Below are 27,296 nucleotides of genomic sequence, written 5' to 3'. Positions count from 1 at the left end.
TCCCATCATTTCTAAATAGATCGGTAAAAAAGAAAATAAAAGGAGAAAAGTGTTGTGTGATGGTTAATCTCAAAATAGGCATAAACAATAGGATGCTGTTGGATTGTGATATTAATATGTTTAAGGTAACAAGTTTGGTGCCCATGACAACCAGTTAATTTTGTATATGGAGAAATGCTGCTATTGCAGACAACAGAGAATGTAAGGAAAGGTTTGAAATATTAATTCTTTTTAAACATGTAGTTCTCTAAATTTCACCTTCCTCTGTGCATAGCTACATGGATCAATCTCATAACTATGCAATATTCTATATATAGAGCCCTGATCATTCTTGATAGATAGACTTTGATGAGGGTTTCTCAATCTCTCATCGTTTTTCATATCTACCCAACTATTCAGGCTGTGAATACTGTTAGGAGAAAGATAACCAAGATATTTTTTATTAATTTTAAAACAATAGGTAAGACATGTCCTAAATACATGGGGTGAAGTAGGCCCAGTACTGGTGCCCTGCCCACAACAGCAGTTAGTTTCTTCTGCCTGTCCTCCAGTTACCTCTGGGTAGTTTTTCTGGAAGATCATTAGGGCCCTCCATCCAGTTCCAGCAAGCAATCCCCAAACCCAAACGATCCTAGAATACTCTCCCCTAAATACCTCCCCAAGTTGGAAAAAAAAAAAAAAGCCTGAATTCCATACTCGAAAAACATATTATAATGCAAAAGAAAATGTGCACTCAGCATAATGAGAATACACTTCTAATGGAGTACATAAAAAAGGTCATGCCTATGTATATGTATATGACATACCTAAGCACAGGAGTAACATTAAAATAAGAACAAAATCACCTGGCCATGTAAGAAAAGACAATAGTTGGCACCATGTGTCATGACATAAGAAAGTGAAAACTGAGTGTCTGTAAATGCAAGGGATTTCTAAGATAGTCCTTTGCCCTCCACACACCTTCCAATGGGCAACTGAACTCTAAATACAATGCAGACACAATTTAAAAGAGAATTTTCAAAAATACAGTTAAGGTTGTTTCTGATGATCTTCACTAAGCAGAATAAACACAGAGGGGGAATAAATCTTTCCTCAAAATGTCACAGGTAGGAAGAGAAAAGCTTTAGAAGGCCTTAGGAAATTATAGGGATTTCACAAATAGCATGTGATTAGAAATGGAGCAAACTCTAGGTGGTTCTGAAAAATGAAGGAGCTAATGGGTAACACACCTCCTAGTATAGCAAACAAACTTAGAAGGGCACTGCTGCAAATGTAAATAGAAAGTTACCTCTGCTTCACTTAGCTCGCAGCATCAACACAGGATAGAAACTGAATTAATTTTTCTCCTCGAAATGAAAACAGCAGTTCCTACCAGTAAAGAGCATGTGAGTGGTAGGTGCAAAGACTAAAATAATAATAATAATAATAATAATAATAATAATAATAATAATAATAAAAATAAAATAAAGGAATATCAGCTAGACATTAATATCCAATTATGTGTTTTCGTTCGTGTGGTTTTCCTCCCAATGTTTCTTTACTAAGCTGGACTTTGGGTTCTGTTTGACCCTAATCAACTAATCTTTTCCTTTTTTGTTAATAGAAAAATGGCAGAAGTTTCCATTTGTAACAGTTTCCGATCTAGTATGCTGTCTTATGACAGAGGTATGGTGAAGGAGTATGGTTGCATTTTGTGATTTTAAGATCACAAAGTGTAACATTACCCCAAATTCTATTTTGCTTTCACCTTGCATTTAGGCTTTTTCCTCAACCTGGCAGGCCATGTGCTAAAAAAATGTGTTAGACACCAACTACTCTGCCAGTGGGCTCTTCACAGTGCTTAATAAAGTTCATGGCCATAATTTCTGTATTATTGCTATTGCTGCATAATAAATATCCCAAACTTAAAATAACAAACATTTATTATCTCATAGCTTCTTTAGGTCAGGAATTCAGGAATGACTTAACTGGGTAATTCTGGCTCAGGGTCTTTCATAATGTCACAGCCGAGCTGCTAGCCAGGGCTGCAAACAGCTGAAAGTTTGATTGGGACTGAATGATGTGCTCGCAAGATCACTGTTATGGCTGTTGGCAGATCTCAAAAGGTCCGCTTCCAAGATCACTCACAGTGTTGCAGGCAGGCCTCAGTTCCTCACCATATGGGCCTCTTAAGAGGCTAAGTCCCCTTACAACATGGTAGCAGGTTTTCCTCTTCTCAGGGCTGCCTCATGACATGGAAGCTGACTCCACTTAGAGAGAATGTGTAATGAATTGAATGGTGACCCCTAAAAAGATATGTCCATGTCCCGAGGCCTAGAACCCATGAATATCAATTTATTTTGAAAAAGTGTCATTGTAGATGTAATTAAGGATCTCAGAACCTGAGATCATCCTGGATTAGGGTGGGTTCTAAATCTAATGACAAGTGTCCTTATAAGAGAAGAAAAGGGGAAAAGGGGTAAAGAAGATGACTGTATGAAGATGAAGGCAATGATTGGAGTTATGTTGCCATAAGCCAAGGATCACCTGGAGCCAACAGAAGCTGCAAGAGAGAAGAATGAGTTTTCCCCTAGACATTTCAGAAGTTGTAGAGGACTGTTGACATCTTGATTTCAAACCTGTGACTTCCAGAAATGTTAGAGAATAAATTGCTCTTTTAAGCTTTCAAGTTTGTGCTTAATTTTTATGATACCAAGAGAAGGCATCAAAAATGGAAGCCATTGTCTTTTTGTTACCTAATCTTAGTAATTTCCATGATCCTGACATATTCTATTCACTACAAGAGAGTCAGTAAGTTCAGGGGAAGAAAGAAATAGCAAAGAACTTGTGGACATATCTTTCAAACCAATAAAGTGGCCATCTAAAATGCTCAAAATGACTTACAAAGTTTCCCTTTCTATGAGGAAGAGCTATATTGGAAGAAAGCAGGGACAAATGTCTGAGTCTTGAGGATGGTATCGGATTTTTCTTAATTGCTACTTGTGACTTTCACATTTTCTCAGATACAAGTCACTGTTGTATATGTTCGAATGGATTACTGTCATAAACTTTATTAGTCGAGCTCCTAGTGTCATAGTTTATATGCAACTCATCTAAAATTACTGTTAATAATAAAATGACATATGAAATAAGAAATTTCAAAAGTATATTCATGTACATCACCTCACTTAATAGCTTATTAAATTTCTATAAGAGATATTCCTATAAGAGAGTCAAAAAGACTCCAGGAAAGATGGTACACTTTAGGAGAAAGAGCACCATACTGTAAGTCAAGATATCCAGGCTCTAGTCTTGGCTCTATCTTGGCTCTTTTACCACATGACCTTGGGAAAAATTAAACAAGCCTTTTGGGACTCAATATCCTTATCTTTAAAATTAGGAACTCGGATGAAAAGATCATTAAAATTCCCATCAACTGTGGCAACAGCAGTATTACCTCTATTATCTCCAGAAACTAGAATAAAATTATATTCTAGTTTTATACACACACACACACACACACACACACACACACACACACACATATATATATTCATGTATGTATATAATTGGAACTGAAATAGAATATTTGTAGCAAGGAAGAATTGAAAAATTTATGGGCTATCTTGTTTTTCACACCAGGAAAGATGATTTTGTTTTTTAACCCAATGGTAAAGTGTTTTTACCCCACGTGCAATGAATTCCTTCCAGATAGTATTATGGCTGTCAGCTCAAGTATCATCTCAGCGGGAGGCCCTGCCTGACCACAATAGAAAAATTATCCCCTCCCACCACTCTCTATTTTACTGTCATGCTTTATTTTCCTTATAGCCCTTACTATTATCTGTGGTACTTTGCTTTTATATGAATATGTTTTTTCTGCCTCTCTCTGCTAGAAGCTAAAATCTAAGAGAACTGGAACCTTAGATATCTTATTAACTATAGTCTTGTAAATTATAGAAGAGCATGCTAACTTAGAGTAAGCACTCAGTAAACACTGCTTGAACAAGTAAATGAGGTATGCTAATTATTTTCAAGTAATAATAGAGTCATATGTTTATATGATGTCTTACGCTATTAAAAAGTATTTCTGTGTATATCCCCTAACGAACTCACCTAAGGTAGACATTACTACCCCTAGGTAACCATAATAAGGAAATTAAGGTTCAAAGGTTAAAAAACTTTACAAAACAGATAGAATGTCCTCAATTCAGGACTTCTCCTTAGACCTTCTACCTTGGCATTTAGTATTATTGACCCAGAGCCAACATTTATGGTCAGTACAGAGCTTGGTTCCATCAATATTTTCAACTGAAAACACCTCTAATCAAGCCATAAAGTGGTCTAATGTTTAATCTTTGGGACTAGTGATTAATTGCAAGAAGAATTAATACATTTAAAAGTCGTTTTGCGTTGCCCACTTTTTAATAAAATCACATATGTTAGTAATAGTTCAATGAAGATTTTAGCACTTAGTGAAAATCTTCATTTAATTCAGCGTTCACTACTTATTTCAATAAATGTATTCTGCAATTCCTGAACATTAACTACCATGGCTCTGAGATTAACCTTTCCTGTTTGCTTGTGCCTGACCTCAAAGCATCCTAAATTACTCAAAGTAGTTCCGATGGTTTTAATTTATGAGAACACCTTCAAATATTCATCTTTTAAATCCTGAAAATAATTACGCCTGCACAACAGTAACTCTCTTTTTAATCTTAGCTGATAATGCTGATTAAACACATCCAAAGGCTGATTACCCCCACTGTGGCTAATGCCAGTGTCACAGCTAACTACTTATTTCACAGCAGGAATTGCCTTCGAGAGCCTATTTACATTATTACCCAGAATTGATTTACACTGTTATCTTCTATTGATCACATAGGAAAAAGAAGGCATAGACAGTGTCCTGTTAAGGCTTGGTAAGATGTCAAACAATGCAAGACAAGCACAGGCATTTATTCTACTTTTAGCTCAAATTCAACAATATAAATACCAGTTGCTTTCAAAATATAGATACTTTCAAAAGATACTCTTTGCTATTAGAATTGTTTAGTTATTTCATCACAAAGCCAATTGGGGATGGTATTTATGCTATTACAATGGGTCAAACAAAAGAGAGAAAATGAAAGTCATCTAAGTGTATGTGACCCATGTGGACAAAATAAAACAAATTTTGCCCCTGTGCTCTCCTACACTGCTAGAATCTTTAAACAAGCAGCATGTTTGGTCATACGATAACAGAGAGGCTGCAAATACAGCAGTACTAGTTTCTCAGATTTCTAGAATCACTTAATCCTGAGAGTCTTCTTGGTTGGATTTCTGCAGTGACAGCTCTATGACAAATGCAAGGCTTTCATTAATTCCTCCAGTAAACATGTATCAATATCTGCACTGGTTAAGATGTCAGATGCTAAGGACACCAGGGGTAAATGAGACTGATATGATTTCTGCTTTCTCAAATATTATTCTGTTGAAGAAGACAGGCAATAAACAAGTAAACAAATACAGATATCACCACTAAATGTTGAAATACGACAAAGAAAAAGAAGAAATGTCAAAGTTCTCTTCAAACAAAGCCTTACTCTGTGACCTAAAAGGCTGCCTGTATTGTGTGGCAAAAGGGTGGAGGGCAAGGAGTCAAAAGGCAAAGACTCCGCTCGGGATCACACCACTATCTAGGTCAATGCTTCTCACTCTTGAGCATGCATCAGATTCACCTGGAGAGCTTGTCACACCTCAGTTTCTGATTCAGTTAGTCTAGGGTGGGACGTGAGAATGTGCATCTCTAACAAAGTCCCAGGTGATCACCAGGTGAGAACTGCTGCTCTTATTTTGCAATCTTCCTGCCTTTCTTACTTCCACATTCATTACAAGGATCACTACACAGATAAAAGATATAAAGCTGCTTAAAATAAATGAAAGAGGTGATAATTATGAAGAAATAGATTAAAATCAAAGTGGAATTCCTAAAACACTTAAGGAAAATGAGCCAGTCAGAGCTGATTTTAGGAGGAACAATCCCATCCCTCTCTCTCTAGGAAGGAAGATGATTTTATCTTCTTTAAAAGCCTTTTTTCTCTTTATGTACTATGAGTAATTTAATTATGGAAGGGGCTCATGAGGACACTCAGGCCTCCATCAAAGACTGACAGAGTCATACTCTTAACAGCATGCCCACTCCACTGCCTTCACAATCAGACACCTGCTGGTAGGGTCCGCAATGGCTAAAATCAGGTCATGCTTTGCAGAGGACTCCTTTGGAACCATCCTATGAGCTACCTACTCTAGAAAATGAATTTCCTCAGGACTACAGTCTCGCTTTCAGCACATTAGCTAATACCACTGAAAGAAGCAAAAAATAAAGATTTATTGTCTAATACTCTGGTAGTTTGAATTAACTCTACCTTCAGAGACTTGACTTATTCACTTTCTGGTTCTGGCCCTATTGAGAAAAATGACCATTTTTTTCCTAGGCATTTTATTTTTCAAGGTGGCCTTATAATTTGAAAGATTTAAAAGGCTTCCGATCATCCATTCCCAAAGTGATGTTCTGTTGAGGCAACAGAAGTAAGGATGGTCCCAAGAAATAGAAGCAGGCATTTAGATTTCACTTTTGTCAATACTGATCTGAGTAAGTTATATACATTTAATAGTGAGAAATATTTAACCTCTCGGGATCTCGGCTTCTTCCATTATAAAAAGTAGGAATCACCATAGACCGTAAGTTGCCAAACTTTCTATAAATGGCATAATAGTAAATGTTTCAGGCTTTGCAGTCATACAGTCTCTATTACAACTACTGTTTTATCATATGAAATCAGCTATATGCAATATGTAAAAAATTAGCATAGCTGTGTTCTAATAAAATTTTATTTATAAAAACAGGTAGCATGCTTGGCCAATGCCTGCCACAGACTCTCTCTGCCTACCCCAGGGATACTTGGTCACTGTCATGCCTCTAATAAGGACTTATTTTGTTATTGGGAAAAACAAAGTTAACCTCTCTGTACCTGAATTTCTTTTTGTGTTTTAAGAAAATATCATTACTTGTCATGTCACTTCCTCATAGAAATTTCAAAAGGACTGATGAGCTAATGTTTCAAAGTGCTATGATTTTTTGATGAAGGGCACAAGAGAAGTACTAATTATTATCAACGATACTGTTTAAGCTACTATCATCTGATTATTATTGCACCTGGGAATAGAATAAGGACTCTGATTCATACCATTCTATGATATTCAAACATATTATGCTATGGCCTCTCACCCTAGAGTTTCCTTTCAAATGACTAATGAAAAACTATGTGTCTGATGCTAATATTACCCTTTCATGTCTTCCAAAGATTAAATAGAAGAAATGAAAGAAACAGGTTCCACCATTTTATATATAGAGGTTTTTTTTTCATTTATCTTTGATAATTCTTCAGCCTTAAAGCCTAAAAATGAATCTTTCATAAGAAACAAAATAAAAATGTGAGCTATGATGAAAATCATTAAATAAAATTGATGTGGTTTTTATATTTTTATTTGTTCACCTTTAGGAGAAACTCCATTAACAGTAAATTTCTTAGACAAGAGATTTTGGAATAGATATATGTTAAAATATGATTTAAAAACACAATGAATAATTGACACTAATTTCATCATTTCTTAGGAATACTAGTGTACATATTCTTTTACATCCCTCCCACTACCAATTATCAACCAGCCTGGCACTGTTAACAATTAACGCATTTGATAGATATTTCTTTAGTACCCATTATATACAAGGGGCTGTTAGAAAGGTGGAAAGTTGTACATATGTCAATAAAAAATAGCACATAAAAAGTGCCCTCAGCATGTTAACATACAGTATCCTGGATTCTGAGGGAAAAGGAATGTACTTTTAGCTTCATTGATAAAGGAAGACTTATTTTATTGCCGAAGTGATATTTAAGCTGAGTCCGGAAAACAGCTAGAAAAAAGAAAAAAAAAAAGACAGAAAGAGGTTTCCAGAGACCCCCAAACACAAATCCTATGCACTGATATACCATTGTGAGCTATTCAGATCATGTCAAAGGTTGTAAATAATTCAAGATATGGCAGTAAATCATGGAAAGCCAAATATAAGGCTAACGAGTCTGTGTTTAAGGAAAAACCTAGTGAAAAATTTTGAAAGGAGTAGAGCTAGATTTTATTAATTCACTCAACAAATATTTTCAAACTCCTGTTATCTGTTAAATGTTTTTATACATTGCATGAATACAGCAATAAATGAAAAAGATGCAGAAAAAAATTTCTGCCCTCATTCTGGTGTGGGGGGCAAACAATAAACAAAATAAGTAAGTGATATAGTATATTTGAAGGTTGAATGTTACAGATAAGCAATTCCAAATATGGCAGAGAAGCCATTATAAATAGGTTGGTGTGGGTGGCACCTGAGGTTACATTTGAGCAAGAGTTTGAAGACATGAGGGAGCAAGCCATGTAGGTATCTAGAACAGAATTCCAGACATAGAGAATGCTGATGCAAAGGCAGTAAAGATTAGCAAAGTAGCCTGTGTGAGTGAGGGAGAGGACAGAAGGAGATGATGTCAGAGAGGTAAGGAAGGCCATATCACCTAGAGACTTGTAGACAATTATAAGGACTCTGGATTTAGAAATATTCATCTACCAGCACCGGGAAGAAGGGAAAGCAGAAGGGAATTAGAAGTAGGAGCAAAAATCGGAAAAGCTATTTTCCAGGTGAAAAGTTCTGAAACCATTCATTCATTTAACTACTCATTCATTCACATTAATTCAGTACATATTTAGGAGACACTATGCTAGATACCGCCACTAGAGCTGTAACTGAGATGGACAAATCTCTTCCAGATGAAGCTGACCCTCGAGTAAGGATAATGGTATCACGTACAGAAACATCCCATATGTTGACAAACTTCTGAAAAGCTATAAAAATTCAAATTTTATTATAAATCCAAAAAATCTTTAATACTGTAAAAGAAAAGGTTTCAAAACTTCCAATTGTATAAACAGCCCTTAGTCTAGTTCCTAAGTATTTCCTTAGAAATAGCCTTCAATAAAATATTGTCCAGTATTCTTTTTACTCTTAAGATTACTTTTGAAAAGTAAGACTGGATATTTTACATCAAAATAAATTATTCAAAACATCCAAGTCATGAAGAGTAAACTGAATATCTGAGGCCTATCATTCCACCAACCATAATGAGTCACAGACTACAAGTATATTAATTCAAATACAAGCATTTGTGAATATGTTAATTTAGCAAGAAAAAAAAAAAAAAAAAAAAAAAAAGCACAGACCAGTCCAAAATTCCCAAGTTTGTCTGTAATCCATACAAAGCATTTTCTGAACAAATTGCTGATGCATGAAGATATTATCACTGGTGGCCGGATGACTGACTTTAGTATCCCTATAATGATAAACCTCTTGCCACAGAGGACAGATAGGAGCCAGTCTCTGCTGTCAAACTGTCATGGAATTATTAAATATGGAGGGGAAAATGACCCAAACAGTATGTAATGAGATCCCTTTTCATTCTCTCTCTACAAAAGCACATCTGTGGATTGTTAATGACTCTGAAATGTATGAACCAAATTGATTAAAAAAAAAAAATCTCTCAGGAAAAGGAAAATGAGCAAACACAATGTTTATAAAATATAATTTAAAATATAAGCCTTTTGACAGCATTGTGAAATGCTATAAAGTGGCATATCAATGTAAGCTACTATTACTCATTTTAGTATTGCTTTCCTTGCTTTTCTTTACATTTTTTAATATAAACCATTAATCTTTCTAAATATAGAGACATACCAAGACCTATTCACAAATAGTACATGTGTATGACTCTCATGAGGTAGCACTACCATTTTCTAATCTGGTAATTTCAATTATGTTGGATGCTTTTTTTTTTACTAGATGTGACCTGTGGGCTATGTACAGTGACTTAAATGTGTGTGTCAGGCTCTCATTATCTTGGCTTGCATGGGTTCTCTACCAAGTCCCATTGACTTTCCACGTCCAGCTTCTTTGTCTCACAAAGAGTCACTTGCCCTAGGAAGCCGAGGAAAGTCACACCTTACTGAGCTCAGAGACATGACTCAATCATGAAATTCCTCAAGCACAGGTATGGGTATTACTAGTCTTTGTACCTTAGTGCCTGACACTGTACAAATCTTCCATAATCCTGTACTAAGCTGAATGACTTATTTAGAGGGATATCAAACAGAAGCAAGCACATTAACAAAATTATCATAGTGTCAATCTATACACTAGAGCCACCATTTTATTTGGTCATATTTAGTGATTCTGAAGTTATCTTCAGAAATCTCAGAGTTGAAGAATTTTGATGTATTTTAATATCTAACAGTATAGTGAATCAACAGAACAGGCCTTAATCCTTGGTTTAAGGATAGATACGAACATGAAAATAATAATTTGCTTTTCTCAGAATGTATTGGTTAGCTATATCACAAAGGTAGTATGTTGTTAAAAGGAAGACTGACCAATATTTATAAACATAGTGCCATATAATCCTGGAAATAAAACTGCCTCTAAAACTCAGGCTCTTTGCATCAGAGGGAGAACTACTCTAAACACCAATGTACACAAAGAACTTTATTTGGCATAATTACATATTCCAAGTAGGAATGAGGAGTCATTTGGCACACGATTTGACTCTTCCACACAGGGTAAAACATGAGCAAAGAAAGAAAAATGAGAAGTCATTAAAGGGAAAATTAAACAGTATATGGTCGATATACTTTCATTAACAATGCACTGTGCGAAATATATGGTTAGGACTATAACATTTATAAAGAAAAATAGCATTTTAGTACATTACTATTTACTAAAAACTCTTCAAATTTAAACATATTTTAAAGTAATCTTTAAAATACAATGCACTATCTCTCCATTCATACATATTCATGGGAAATTCATTCTTACACAACTTGTCTACACAAAGCCCAAAGGGTATCCTACAGATTGCGTCATAATTTTTCAGTTACACTTTCTCCACTGCTAAAAAAAATAAAACAAAAATCAGCTTCACTTTTACATAAAATGTATTCACAGACTGAGGCAGTCTCATAAGAGGAAGGTAAATGGAAAAACAATTAATTGGTGTCTCAATTTCCGGGTCAAGGCACAGCTTGACTATGCAGTGAAACCTTCTACCTCCACCACCAAGGCTCTGAAGACAATGTGCTAAAAAAATCTATGCCTTTAATCAGTTTCCTTCTTAGCATTTTTATTCCACACCACCCTAGGCAGTTGGCTAAATGACTAAACAACAAGGTCAATCAAATGCAATACTTCTCTCTATTCAAATATAATGGAAATTTTGACCATTCCACATTCAAAGAGCAAATACATTCTCACACTGACAACCACATTCCATTGGCTTTTTCCTGAAAGCAAAGTGTGACAGATGTCTTGGCTGTAATTGCCAATCAGCCTTTACATGGCAGCTGAAAACACAATACATCACTTTGATCTCCTTTGCTCTAAACACATTCACAATCAAGAAACCTGAACAAGGAATAAGAAATTGGCATCATTTCCAGAAGCTGTCACTCCATGGCACTTAAATACTATAATGTATATTTTGCTTATATTTTTATTTCTTTGTTTCAGAAACACTCTGTTGAAGATCTAAACAAAAATAACCTGTAGTCAAACATCATATACATATATATTTGGAAAATACATTTTATCACCACATACAAAAGCTATTTTAATATGAGCACATTTAACTAAATACTGCCACTACCATTTCCTTTCCTAGTTATGCACCTGTGGAATAAAACAAATAAGAATGCTTGTCAGATTTTGAAACAATGTTCAGAAGAATGTTACTCACATTTTGCAGGCAGGTCATAGCCACATGTGATTTTTGCATGTCCAGTATCACAGCCATTCAGGTTACGACATTCAGCTAGCAAACAGGGGCCAGCTGCTCTGTGAATACAGCCATCCACTAGGGGAGAGAGAAAAAAAGTTAGTTCATAAATAGAAAACTTAAGATAGGAAGAAAAAGGAACTCAATTTGCTCATATAGAAATCACCATAGCCCGTGGAAGAAAACCCATGGTTGCCAATACACTGTTTTCCTCTCTCTCTCTCTCTCTCTCTCTCTCTCTCTCTCTCTCTCTCTCTCAATCTCTCTCTCTCGCTGTGTGTGTGTGTCTTTAATTTGTGTGGTTAACGAAAATAGAAGGGTTATAGAAGCAGTGTGCCTAAATGTTAAACACCAGGTTCTCAATGTGTGTGTGTGTGTGTGTGTGGCGGGGGAGTCTCTGATTTGCAGCATTTTCTAATTTCAATTGTGTAACTATTCCCACCATGTCCATTGCAAGCTATCAACTCGGTGTCACAGAACACAAGGTTGGGAAGAAATGCTAACAATTCTATTTCCTGAGCTGGTAAGTGTCGTCTCCAACAGGTTGTAGATAAAAAAAAAAGTTGAGAAGAAAGTGAGAAAGGCACTCTGGAACATTTGTACTCACCTCAAAACTGAGAGAGTGGAATTAAAGCTAATCGAAGCAAGAACCAGACCTCTGAGTTCCTCCTCCCCAAACAGCATGGCACAAATATGATTACATTTCTTTCGTGTGTGTAACAGGGTACTAGAGGACAGACAAGGGTAGCTTAGGTCTTGATAAATACCTGTAAAACCACCCTCACTCACTTGACAGGCACTAAAACAGAACTGCTGCTGCTACTATTCTAACTTTGCTAAATGATCAGGCTCTCTGCCCTTCGCCAGCCTTAGGTCTCACTGGCTCCCTGGCCTTCACAGTGAGAATCATAAATCTGATGCCGTTGGAAATGACAACTTTATATGACTGCATTGGGGGTAAATGAATAGGTGGAAGGCTTAAAGGCTATATGCATGTAAATCAGGACATTGAGAATCTGGGTTCTTAGTTGTTATTGAATAGTCCCCTTGGACAGAAAGGAAATGCAAAATTGCAACAAGAAGAGCAATGAGACAGAAAGAGAGAGTAACAGTCATCAGAGATGTGAAAATAGACCAGGATATTAGTGGTCTGATACTCTCTACCCAGACCATTCCCCTTCTCTCTGCTGTTCACACCACCATGTAATTGACCATTACTTTTTATTCTTATTATTTTTATTATTATTTTGAGAAAAAGCTAAATATTTGATGGGAAGTTAACACTGAGGGATACATAACTTTTCTAATGTCCACCGCTAACGGGTGTGAAGGCATCACTTTTGGCTGAATAAGTCTCCTATGGAAATGGGGTCATCTGGGCTTTATCACATCATCACTTGCATATCTGTGAAGTTTGAGAATGAACCTGGGCCTCAAAGACTCTCACAACAAAATGAATTCACTCCAGACTATCTGAAACTACAGTGTTTCAGAAAACCTATGTTGAAATCCAGACTCTACTTTTACCAGGTATATAGTACTCAAGCCCCAGTTTCCTTAGATATATATCAGTGTCAATAACAACACTACCTCACATGGCTGTGTATGGAATTTGAATAATATAATGGATGAGAGGCACCACATAGTGTTTAGTACAGTGCTATGTGCTCCATTAAAGGTAATTATCTTAAATTCCTTAAGTGGAAATTTTGTGTAAATTTTAAAATATATTTTCCTCGTTTAAAAATGAGGAATATAAAGAAGTAAGAATAATATGAAAACCACCATTTACTCTTCAACCAAGAGAACTCAACATTTGGATGCCCATTCTTTCACTTTTTATACACACAGGCCCTCATAGATACAATTTTTTCTTACAAAAAAGTTTGATAAATTTTGTTCAAATTCTTTCACATAGCAATTTTTACTTTTAAAATTTATTGTATAAAATAATTAACACAAATGCTAAAGATATAAGTAAAAGATACATCAAAGTTGTTTATAATAGTGACAACTGAGAACTACTCAGATAAATAGATAGCTGGTTAAATAAAGCAAAGTCTATCAATGCAATGAACTATTAACAGCTATTAAAAACAATGGGTCGATGTTATGTAAATAGAGTCCTGAACATAAAAAGATTATTAAGTGAAATGCCAAGTTTAAAAGAGTTTATATAGTATAGTCACAATTTTGTTTACAAAGTTATACACAAACATACATATACATATACATATACATTTATATACATTCACATATACATATATAGGAGTTAGAAAGATATACCCCAAAATGTAAAAAAAAAATGATTATGAGATGGGAAACAGAAGATGAGACTATCAGGTAAAAAATTAAACCCTAATTTCTCTATGTTTGATTTTTCTTACAAGAACTTCAAGTACTTTAACCTGAACATATTCTCTTGGCAAAGAGATAATTAGTTACTTTGTTTAAAATGAATAACTAATATAAGATTTGCTAGCGTACTTAATCATATGCTGTCAAATATTGTCTACATTATTCAGATTGCATCCTAATGCAGTTTGAAGATATGTAATTCTCAAAATCTTCATGGCTATACCAGCATTCCTGACTGATGAAAGTCTAGCTGAAGAGCTATTTAATAGTAATGACTATAGCTTAAATGTACTGAGTGCATCTATGTGCCAGGCACCATAAAATGAGGACAACTTTATAAGGTAGATACTAATTTATTGTCACCATTTTATAGGAACTTAGAAGAGGTTAGTAACTTGCCTACATTCACAAAGTATTGGCAATGTGATTTAAAACCCCAAGTTTGTCTAATGCAGCCACCATGCTCTAGTCTAATCCATTGTAATTCATTACCTTCTGTACTTTAATCCAGGCAGTTTTACCTCAATCCTTGCATGTGGAATGCTGAACCACTAAAGACATTACTTTTTAATTCCCATCAATTTTATTCATGAGTTACAAAGTACATACAATCAATTTTGCAGTTTTGATGAGTTTTAACAAACATACATACTCATGTAACCATGATGTCAATAAAGATACAAAATGTTTCCAACAATCCAAAATGCTCTCCTGTGCTCTTGCTGTCCATTTTCCCCTTAACCATAGCTAAATTTCAACTGTTGTATAACTTCAAATTTCTTATAAGATATGGGGAAGGAAGAGCTCGCTTTCACTCAGCAAGGTTTTGAGATTCATCTGTGTTGTTGCATGTATCAGTGCTTCATTACTTTTTATTCCTAATATTCTATGTTGAATACACAATAAATTATCCATTAATCTGTGAATGGACATTGGAATATTTAAAATTTTTAGCTATTATGAATAAATCTTCACACTTATACAAGTCCTTTTGTGGTTAAATATTTTTATGTTCATCAGACAAATATCTTTATGAGTAAAATTGCTAAGTCAGTATATGTTTTACTTCATTAAGAACTAACATACAGTTTCCCAACTGATCATACTAATTTACATATACCCTGTCGGCGCCAAGCTGATAGAGAGGGGAAGGTTTCAGCGGTGAGACAGACGCCCACTTTAAAGAATGCACAAGGAGCTGACACGAGAGCAAAACGGCAGGCACCAACTTTATTGCGGGAAGCACACGTCCACGTTGGGGGACTGCATGGGCTTATATATGCCAGAGAACAGTAGTGGCATCCTGACACACGTGTGATACAACAAGCTGAATCATTCCTACCTAAGCTGGCGCAGGTGCACTATTGTGTTTAATGTAACACACTAGATCCGGGGCCCTGTCTCTAGCAGTGAGCCTGGATCACAGCCAGATCTGGGACCAGCCAGGCCTGGGGCCCACATGCCCCCATCAATGTATGAAAGTTCAAATTTTAGCAATTCTTTAGTGTTGTCAGCCTTTTTAATTTTAGCAATTATAATGAATATAAGGGGTTATCTCTCATTGTGACTTCGAATTTCCCTGATGATTAATGATGTTAAGTATCTAGCCAAGTGCTTATTAGCCATTCATATGTATTCTTTCTGGAAATGTCTGTTTACATCTTTTGCTATTTTCTTTGTCTTTTTATTACTTGATTGTGCTAAATGTGCTATGATTTCCATTCAACTTTTTTATTTCAAATATTTTATTTCCTCAGTTCTTGAGATTTTCTTTTGGTTCTTTTTTTTACAGTTTTCATATTGCTCCTGAAATTTCCTATCTCCTTAATCATTATGTCCACTTTACATGTAAATGCCTTAACAGATCTCACATAGTGATTTTAAAGGCCCGTCTGCCAATTCTGATATCTAGATAAGCTTTGAATCTCTTTATATTGCACATGACTCTAGTCTCATTTTCTTGTTTCTATGCATGTCTAGTAATTACTGATGTCATCTAAACATTGTACATATGTTGTAAAGACTTTAGATGCTAAAATAATGTTTGCTATTCCCCACATTTTACATTATAAAGCCTTTAATTCTAAATCATAGTTTTTGGACCCTTCGCAAATGTGATTCCAACTTACCCTCCCAACCTCATATCATTCCATTCTTTCTCTCTTGGCATCACATCAGTCTGATCCCCAAACATACCATGACTTCCTTTCTAAAGTACTCTCTACCCAGACCATTCAGCTACCTTTTCTTTTCTGCCTAGCAAGGTCATTCTCAATTTTCAACTCCAGTTCCACTGTTTTCTCCTCTAAAAATTCATTCACAAAAACCTATTCCCAAACCATTTACAGTTTGCAGGACAAAATAACGTCTCTTCATGTTCTCATAAGATTCTGATTTGTACCCTTATTTTCATACTTATAAATTGTTTTATAGCTATTACATAAATAAAGCAGACTCTTCATAGTCTACCAGCTCCTTGAGGGCACAGGACGTGGCTTATTCTTTTGTATATCCCCAGCTATATTAATAATAACTGACTTTTTGTAGGTGCTTAATAGATGCAATTAAACGTGGGGGAAAGTAGTGTAGGGTTTTTGTTTTTGTTTTTGTTTTTAATTAAGGAAGTGGTCAGGCTAGTTAAATCTAAAGAATCAAAAATTAAAAAGTAAAGTTATATATACGGTTACATATTATAGTGACAAGTCTAGTGATGGGCTTCCACATTAGAAGTGTTAACAATTCACAGAATCTGAATATCCACCCACTTCTTAGGCCTGGTGCAGCCTGTTAGAAAACCTGCTCCCTTCATTTTCCTTATTGTCAGGTTAAAAAGGCAGCAGGCCAAATAGTAGCAACATGTGCGATTCAGCACAGCAGTACTTTTTCCATCTTCCCCATCACCAGCCCCCAGTGGGAGGGGACCGAGCACCAATAGTCAGCATTCAGGCTGGCACAGAATATGTTCAGTTTTACCCAAAATATCTAAACTTAATTATAACTAAAAATAACAACAACAACCAACAACCACCAAAAACGAACCCAAGATCAAAAGTCTAAAAGAGAAAGCTGAACACAGTTTTCCAGAGGGCAATAGAACTATCTATGCCTCTTATCCTACCAAAGATTTTTTTCCTATAGGAAAAAATTAAAGACAACTAAACTCTATAAATAAATATCTTTGCCAAAGCCCATTTATTTTACTTCCTGTACATATAGAGAGATAGCACTTCCCATCCTCCTTGTAGTTATATGGGGTCATAAGATTGAGTTCTGTTTAAAGGGGTATGAGTAAAACTCATGTAATTACTTCTACATACAATCCTAAAAATCCTGCATGCATTCCTCTGCCTGATCTTACATTGTCTGCAGAGGATCCGTTCCAAGATTCCAGTTCTCCGGGAGATGATACAACAACTAAATGGAAAGTGCCTGAATCTCTAAATGCCTCTGTGGAACAGTGTTCTTCTCAAGCTTAACTGGACTATCAATCAAGTGATAGATAACCTTTATTATGTAAAGCCACTGAGATTTGGGTATGTTTATGATAGCAGTTAGCCTTGACTAATATATTTACTTCTGTTGTAAATACTATAGTGATAATTTTCTTTCACCTCAATTACTGCTGTTTTTAAAAGTTTACATAAAAAATTTAGGTTTTACTATTAGAATGAATATATTATTTTGGCCAAGTTCATTCCCTTAGATATGCCTTGGAGTCCTTCATCATACTGGCCTCTGAGGACTCAAGGAACACCAAAGGCAGGCTTGTCCTATTTATTCAAATAGTTATCCTTCCTATCCGGTGATTGAAATCAGGCTAATAGAAGATAAAGGCTGAGGACTGCCTGAAAACTGTCTGTGGTTATGGCCGGCTAGTAATGGGGTGAATACAGAGGTCACTTGTGGGGCTGCACTTAAATGGGGCTGAGGAATCTGGTTGCAGCTTCTTCAAAAGACCAGACTTTTTGCTGTACTGACACACCTGTCATTTACCATCCTGACAGTGACAAAATGCTTGCAGGCAGATGGTTAACTAAGGCAAGGGCCTTTGACTCCCAGAATATTTTTCTTAGTTATCTAACAAAAGCTAAATTCAGAAGACTTCAGCCTGTTAATTAGGCCATTTTATTTAAGTTTCTTCTACTATCACCTAGAGAATTAGACTGTCTGAGGGTGTGGTAGAAAGATGAGTTTCAGTTGTGCTCGGGGGAAATTGTCTTCTACTTTTGTCAAAATTACCTTAGGGTTTAGAGTTTTGGGATGGTTTTACGGAACAGCCTTATCCCACTATCTATCTAAAATAAAGACAAAAGAGATGGGACGTGGAACACATCAACTTTTCTGACCTAATATTTATGTTACTGCATGATTCCAGGCTGCATTCCTCAGGTAAAGCTCCCCATTTTATAAACAAATGAATAAACTGATCCTAAAAAACAAAACAAAACAAAACAAAAACAGTAAAGAAAAACAAACCACAATGCATTGAATAGTGGATATGGCAGACAGTGAGTGTAAGAGGTAGCAAAGAAAAGCAACCAGGAAACTGTATAAATATATATTTTGAAAAATACTAAAAATATTATTCAGTGAGGTCCAGTTATTTTAGAAGTTGGTCCTACGAGGTCTCTTGCTTGTCTTACAAAGACAATTTCTAAAGAGTTTTTAGCAAGGCAAATTTTGAAGTTCTTAGATGTGCACATATTCATTTAATCTTCTTCTGTAAATAAAAGACAGTAACTTAATCTAAAAGCAGCTATACAAATCATATTAGTATGAAAAATAGAGGTTCTCTTCTTGAATATGTCTCTTAGAAGCCCAAGAAGATACAACAGAGTTATTTCCAAATCAAATCAACATAAATTTATTAACCAACTACCTTGCACAAAGCATTCTGAAAGAAGCTGTGAGGGAATCAATAATAATACATCAAATCTTTTGAGGGTTTACTGTGTGCCTTCTGGTGTGCTAAGTGACTTAACTTGCACCTTATAAAAGGCAGTGTTGCAAACTGGAAAAAGGATAGTTCTAGAGTCAGAGGCAGAGGTTTGAATTCTAGCTCATGTGTAAAACAAGGACCCTCATAGGACCTCTATCCAAAAATCGGGTTTTTTTGTGAGTAAATTAGTCATTATATAACAAACACTTTGAATAATGCCTAGCATGTAGCAAGAACGCAATAAATGTTTGTTATGCTATTACATTTAATCATCATAAAATTTTTTAAAAGTAGAATCTATTATGATGACCACTTAACAATGAAGTGAAAATTAGGGAATTAATGCAAGATCATGTAAGAGCTGGGGTCAGAAACCATGTTTGCCTAAACTTAAAGTCTGCGTTCTTAATTCTTACTCTCTCCTACCTCCATTAATGCAAAGAAATATAAACTATGGTCTCTCCCTTAGAAGCCAAGCGAATAGGTCAGAAAGGCTCAGAAGCATGTTCTCACTAAAATAAAACACCATCAACAATGCTAGAATATCTTAGTGTAGAGAATATATCTTTTAATAGATCGACAAATCTTTTGGGAACATGTCATATATTAATGTGGTATATTTTATAAATTACCACATATTTAATTCTCAAAACAATTTTGCAAGTTGGTCTTGGACTTTATTACTTTTCCTATCTTATAACACGTTTAAGAAAAGATGACTACAGTCATCCACCTGTTAAGTGGCAGATATGACTTTAAGTTTTATGGCTCTCAAAATGAAGTCAATATTACCAAAGGAGACATAAAAATGTGGATTCCTGGACCCAACCCAAAATCTATAGAAATGGTCTCTCTAGCAGTGTGATTTGCATTTAATAATTTCCACAGATAATACAGATGCACACCACCAATTGAGAATTTGAGAATCACTCCTCCATGCTATCTGCTTTTTTATCAAAGTTCCAGAAAGTGGCAGGTAGTTGGGTCCGTGGTGAGTAATCTAAGGATTCACTAGATACACGAAAACATGAGTCTTGGCTCTTATAAATCAGAAGATCTCCTTTAAATTTAATTAGAGTTGTGTCCTCATCTTCCCCTACTCGTCCTAATCAAACATCCAAGCACTCCCTGCCCTTAACAGTTTGCACTTAAAGCAGGTAATATTAACTGGAAATAGAACTGAACTCCAGTAGCAAGTAGGATTTTTATTAGACACTGCTTCACTCAAATATAGATGTGGCGATCATTACAAACGTTGGGCATGAACAGGTCTCTGCTATATGGTCTCCAAAGTAAGGCCACAAGATAACCATATGGGGAATGGAAGAATATATTCAAACTTTTACTGATATTTATAATTTTTATCTAAAAAAGGTATAAAGTTTAAACTTACTAATATTTAGCATATAGGTTGACTCCTATAGTCCTTGTATATAATTTATAAGTAAACACACACATATATAGGAGCACACTCAAAAAACGTGTCCTGAAAGCAGTGCACAATTGAAAAAAACTTGGAGTCAACAAACGTGGTGATTAAGAGTCCTCTGGAATCAAACTACCAGTCTCTGTCCCTTAGAGTTTCTGCATGTATATAATCGTATTATATTAGTATCTACCTTGTAGGATTCTTAAGATAATTGAGTGAAGTAACATTTGTACAGTGCTTGGCTTGTGCAGTACCTGCATAAGTACTCAAAGATATCTTAGTGTGGTAGACCTTTCTATCACAAGTGCTGAAGGACAACTTGCTGAAGGTTAAGAGACCATGAGAAACAAAGACAAGCTATTCCAAGTGAGGCCATCTGAGACTAGCCAGTACTCAACTTCCCTGGCAACTGAGCACAAACACATGAGTGAGCTCAGCTAAGATGAGAAAAACTATCCAACATTAAGCCACTAATCTTTGGAGGGTGGTTTGTTACACAGAAAGAGCTAACTGATATACTTAGCCATCAACATAAAAAAGAAACCAAGCAATAATCCACTCTCAAGTGAGGACACAAAGGAAGAAAGTTAAATAACTGTCCTAAACTCTTGGGGAAGAAAAGCAATATAGCTGAAGTAATCAGATGAAAAGTTGATTCCATTAGAGGTCACCTATAGCCGCATGAAAGATTTATGTGTCAGGTACTAAATAGCATCGGTGTTTCCTTTAGGGAGGAGAAGAAATATCTCTGAGAAAAATACAATACAATGACAAGAAGATCTACATCTTGAAGCTTCACAGATGTGAGAAATTTAGCTATTTGAAACAGCCTTAGGCTGACTGAAAAATTAACTTCTATTATGAACCTCCTGATCTTGCTGGTCAATTTGACAATGAGATGTGCACTGTGATCCGAGGAAAAGATGATAAATGTAATGGAATAAGCATTTACACATTTCTTAACTCAGGAACCTGGAGCAATTTTCAGCTATGGATCACATACGTAGCTTTCTTCATCTCTAATCCAAAAGCTTAGACATTGGTCTTTAAAAATCAGGAGACATTTCTATCTGCTAGAATCTAAGACCTAACTAATTGTACAGATACCCAAGAAACTGTGATTTTTGTTTCTCTTGTTGAACTAGAATTTCTAAGTGAAGATAGGAGAATATTTCTCAGAAAGAGTTACAGTATGCCTCCCAAATATTTTCTCAGAAAAAAATATAAATCATGGGCTCTATCTCATCATTAGGTTTAAGAGTGAGAAAGTCAAGTTGATTAAAATCCTACTCAAATTATGAAAGATATATTTAGTTGATGTTAACTTCATGGTGAACAAATCACTTTAAGACCTAACCCATACATTTCCTTCCACATATTCACACTCTCTCTGTCTTTTTGTCTCTCTCTCAAAAAAAATAAAAAATCAATTTTGACCAAAGAGAATGTCATTATGACATTACGACAAAGATTAGTGTTTTCCTACCCATTCGTAATTCTAATTTTCCCTTCTAACAGAATCCCTATATTGACTGGGGTGGCTATATGCCCAACTAAAAATCTATATTTGCCAGCAGCTCTTTCAAGGATAACAAAAGATATGAGTGACCAATTTAGATAGAAAGAGATACCATTGGGTAGGCTCCCAGATAAGCTCATTATAGAGGGTTTACCCACAAACATCTATCTTTGTGTATATACATACACACAAACAAATATATATGTGTACACACACACACACATATATATACATATATATACACATATATAAAATATGTCTTTTCATTGGTCTTTCTCGCTCTTCAACCTTCCTGCATGAGACTAAAACCTGCTGTTCAGATTTCAGTAGCTATCTAGTGAGCATGAACATGAAGGCTACATTCTAGCTTGACAGTAAAAGGTGCCTGAATCTCTGATGGCATCTGAGAAGGTATCATTTTGGCCTTGAATTACTTTTCATTGAATGAGAGAAAACATTTTTTGTTAATGAGCACATGTTTTGTGCAAGCCACTATTTCAGGTAGGGATGAGGCTTCTATAACTTGAAGTCTAATGCCATTTTAAATGTTGTAGGCATACATTTAAATTTAACTAAGATATGGTCCTTGAAATTCTAAATAAGGGACTTCCCTTGAACCATTACAAAAGTATCAATTACTAGGAAATTCTAAACTGACAAACATTGGAAAGGGAACAATACAGCAGATGGTTCATTGGAGAAGCAGTCTTGAGCATGCCATTGAAGAAGGAATGCCACCTGAAGAACCTGGAAAGTGCCAATCTGGGAGCCACATGACCTGAAGGCGGCTTAGATCTCATCAGCTCTCACCAGGGAGGTACATTTCTACCAGCAGTCAGACTGTATTGACTCAAGGTAGATGCTACTAAAGGGTTCAGAGAAGATACTGAGGGTCTTATTTCTCTGGAAATCCACAGTCTGAATAAGGGGTAAATTTGCCATCAGAAATGACAAGGATTTTCAGGCAAAGAATATATTAGCCGGTACCTTGAAAGCTTAGTAGTACATTTTATTTTTTTTTTAATTTGTCAAGTTTGCCTGGGAAGAAAAAATAAGCAACTCAATTTTTATTGAAGGGCATCCTCATTCCTCCTCCCAACGAGTCATCCTTCTCAAGGAAATATGAAAAGACAGGCCCTAACACTATATCCCTTGAAAGAATAACCTTCAAAATAACCTTCAAATCAATCTGATGTTAATAGACCATAAATCGAAATTTTTACTTTGAAGTAATAACTGTGTTCTCAGAGCAGCTGTAATAGACCTACTTCTAGAATGTGACTTCGCCTGGGTTAAAGTCCTAGATTGTGTCCTTGTCTCTGGGGAAGTCTTAATAGAGACCAGGTCAAGTGGAAATGTGGGAGCAGGAAGACCCTCTATTTTCAAGAAATAAGAAATGGGTCAACTTAAATACTTCCTCTTCTATCAGAAACCTCCTAGTGGCTGGGGACATAAGTTCAGCACTAGGGATGATGTAGGTCAATATCAACAGGTGCCTCTCAGACAATCTCATTTGTTATCAGAAAATGAGACTTGTGGAGAAAGGTAATCTTTCTTCAAGGGATTCAACTTTTGAACTTTCGATTATATTATATAATCTCTTCTCCTCATTTTCTTCCTATGAAGTAGTAAATTTGTCATTTTGGGGTTCATACACCCATCTGCTCCAAGAAATACTAATGGTTTTAGGCAAGCCGATAAAGAATTAAAAATCTTCAGGAGAGAAAAAGAAAGCTCTCCAATCTTTCACCTGGATGTCTAAAGGAAAATGGTAAAGCCTGTCTGTAAATACGTATTTATAAAAATATAAAATCTTGATACACACACAAAAGAGAACCTTAGTTTTTGTAAACTCTTTGCCACCCACTCTGCTTGAGTTTTAAAAGGACTAATGACTCAATGTAGCTGTAGGTCTAGGAAGGGGATAAACAACAAGCAGCCTTTTGCTTCAAAGTCCACAAATGAAGATGGTATTTATTGCCTGAATCCAAACAATGAATTTTTTTTCTCATTATTTATTTTTGTGAGGAGCTTTGAGAAATAATCTTATGTGAAGAGAAAACTTAGATGCGAAAAACATTTTGGTCATTCTCGCAAACAATAAAATGATTTTTTCTTTTTGACTTTTTTTTTTTTTCTGATTAAAGAAAAAGCTGACTTCACTTTAAATTAAAGACTAATTTTTAGAAAAGACTAATTTTTTCCTGTATTTCATAACTTGACCCATTTTTAAATTTTAAATAGGAATAACCTACTTCATAGAGCTTATAGTAGTTTATAATTTTGATATTTCTTTCCAGTAAAAAATTCAACATATGTACCTGCATGGATGACTATTTTGCCTTAATAATTCCAAACTCTCATGGAAAATAAGCCAGTAAAAAATTCTCAAAGAGCAAAAAAAAAAAAAAAAAAAAAAAGCATGATATATTAAATTAAATGTTAGCATTAAAAAAATATTTAACCTAAACTGATAAAAGAACAGAATGGATAGTGTCTCACGTGATTTCCATAGCTAAAGTTGCATTTCCACGTAGGCATCTAAAATATTTCTAAAGAAACAGGTTAAGATAATTTTTGCCCCCCTTAGGAAATGTATCCACTTAAGAAAAAAGAAATTCAGAATTTTTTTTCTTTAGGAATGAAAGTAGCGATTTGCCATGTGGAACCTACAGAAGGGCCCTGGTGCTAATAAGAGCTGTAGAGGGCATTCGGGTATCCCCACATCCCAAACCTATGTTAATTGAATGTCAGTCGAGACTCCCACCTCCAGACCCTCAAAGATGCCTTCCTTCTGTAAGGCTGTTGCCACAGGAAAATACATTTCCAGAAATAGACGGAGGAACACTTTCTGTTTGCTTCCCCCTTTCCACTGCAGGCCCAGTCGCCAGGTCCAAAACATTAATTGTATGGTCTCTTCTACACAAATTTCCTCTCAGCCTATCCGTTCCCTCTCTGAAATATGTCTCCCCAGAGTGGCAAATGAATGGGAGGAAAATGTCACAAAGTTTTCTATTCAAGATCTATTTGGTGAGGACTTTTGACTCACATACACATTAAAAATCAAAAATACAAGGCAGAAAATGGTGGTGGCTGTGGGGGAGGGATAAATGGGTATCTCTGTGCCGATAAAGAAAGTTTTGTTCATTCTTCAAGTTCTTAGAAAAGAGACTTCAGAAAGGATAAAGCTGTGGGTTGGATAATCCTACCGCTCATCGAAATGTCTATTTTCTTTATCCTTAGCGGAACCATTTCACCCATCTAAAATGCTTGTGGGAGAAGTTAAAATGAGCCACGTGTGCTTTGCTACACAAAGAGGCCCTATATTTAACAGCGCACACATCCAATACCTCAACGGATTTGAAAAAAGCTGTGTTTATTATGAGGGCTTATGAAATAAAAAGTACAAACTTTCTCATCCTGAATAATATGCAATGAAATTTACAGCCAAAATAAGGAAGCTATGCATAATGTAACACTTGGCAAGAATTTTAATCAGTGGATTGGCAAGGCCAGATGCAATACTTCAGTTCCTTTTAGACACATCTTAGCTTCCTTAATTTAAATATCACACACTGGGTCGAGGGAGAACATTTAGGAGACATTGTGCTTTCTGCAGGAGTGCTGACGAGCATTATAAGCTAAGAAGGGAGCACCGTTGATGTGATAACAGTTTCAACCTCAGAAATGAATAATGGCAAGAGATAGACATGCCGTTATTATGGAGCAAAGCAACACAGATTTACATTATGACAAGGCCTTCCAGCCACATTACTTTAAACAGGTAAAGATGCTTCCAGGTATCATTCTGGCTCAGGTTTGCTCTAAAGAGCACAAGTCTGGATTTTGTCAGAACTTTTCACGCAATATTGTTGTTTTCCCAGCTGAAAAAACAACAGAACTATCCAGTAGCCGTCAATTCTTGAGCAGCCTAACGGCTGTTAAACAAGTTGAAAGTCAGGTCACATAATGTGGACCCCAAACTGACCATCACAGAAAGAGTTATAATGCAATGAAAAGCTCGGGGGAACCTATTAAATCCACTATCCCTGTCAAGATGAAACAGAGCAATCCTGCCTCTGCAGCAACGATTTTTTTAAAGAGGCCACAAAGAAAACATTTTATTCCTCTGCCATCTGCACAGCATTTTAGTAATTAGTATCCAATATATCGCATGAAATCTTAGGAAGTAAAATATTAAGAAGACTCAAAGTCAAATGGTGGAGACAAAATTATATAGTGTTTGGACTTAATTCTCTCACTTAGAGTTTTTTTCTTTAAAAAAAAAAAAGCTTAATATTTAACTGTCCTTAAGCTTGCAAACATAGCAAAGTCTGGGAACACAAGATGTTGTTTTAAAACATTCTTCAATGACTTAGTACTATTGAAGGTAAATGAGAGATGGGGAGGGCAATTTGCTCTGCTGCACAGGAATCAAAAATCAAGGGACACAGAAAGTCCCCAACTCTGTAAACTGTTCTGTTACGAATGTTTTTAGAAATTATTTCAGAAATGTGATCTGTTTAGAGAAAATACTGATTATTTTTATGCTATGGTATTTCTTTACTAGGTAATAAAAAATTTATACACCATAAATATCTGGAGAAAGTTATTATTTAGGGGCTTATCCTGCTGTAAATTCTATAAAACAAAAAATTAATATGAATATGGTTTGAGACATCATTGCTTCCTCAATCATACCAGTGAATATTTGGTTCTTACCCCTCAATAGAAAGAGCAAAAAGCTGGGGAGTTTTGGCAGAGCAATAAAACCACACCTCAGGGATTGCGTTTAATTCTGACCCTGCAGAAAATGAATCTTTTTTTTTTTAAGCACATTTACTAGAGCATATCTCCTTTTTAGCAAATAGTAAAATGAAATGAATGTTTGAACTGATAAAAAAAAATTATTACCAGAGGGATGAAGAAAATGGAGCTTCCAAATTCATATGTAATACACAATACCAGATAATCCAGAGAAAATGTAAATAAAAGTATTTTTGAATAGGGAGAGAAAAGTGCCCTGGAGAATTTGATACCAGGTCCAAGGGCTGTGGGAGAAAACAAAATTCAAAGGATGAATGTATGTAATTCAATTATGCTAGGAAAGATGACTTAAGGATAAAAATTCTAATAAACTAATTCAGAAGTCTTAAAATTATTCCA

General features: G+C 35.5%; 1 protein-coding gene across 3 annotated transcripts in view; it reads right to left on the bottom strand.

Moving 5' to 3' along the window:
* MACROD2 (mono-ADP ribosylhydrolase 2) overlaps window positions 1–27,296 on the bottom strand; it is a 1,752,897-nt gene that overhangs the window by 1,200,213 nt on the left and 525,388 nt on the right. For all 3 annotated transcript variants that reach the window (XM_036229035.1, XM_036229037.1, XM_036229036.1), the window contains exon 5: window positions 11,847–11,963. In XM_036229035.1, the coding sequence (XP_036084928.1) occupies window positions 11,847–11,963 (117 nt within the window). The remainder of the gene's footprint in view (window positions 1–11,846; window positions 11,964–27,296) is intronic.

The sequence above is a fragment of the Rousettus aegyptiacus genome, unplaced genomic scaffold (assembly GCF_014176215.1).
Source record: "Rousettus aegyptiacus isolate mRouAeg1 unplaced genomic scaffold, mRouAeg1.p scaffold_m13_p_12, whole genome shotgun sequence".
Lineage (NCBI taxonomy): Eukaryota > Metazoa > Chordata > Mammalia > Chiroptera > Pteropodidae > Rousettus > Rousettus aegyptiacus.
The sequence above is the reverse complement of the archived record's forward strand: the minus strand, read 5'-3'. Positions and strand labels throughout refer to the sequence as shown.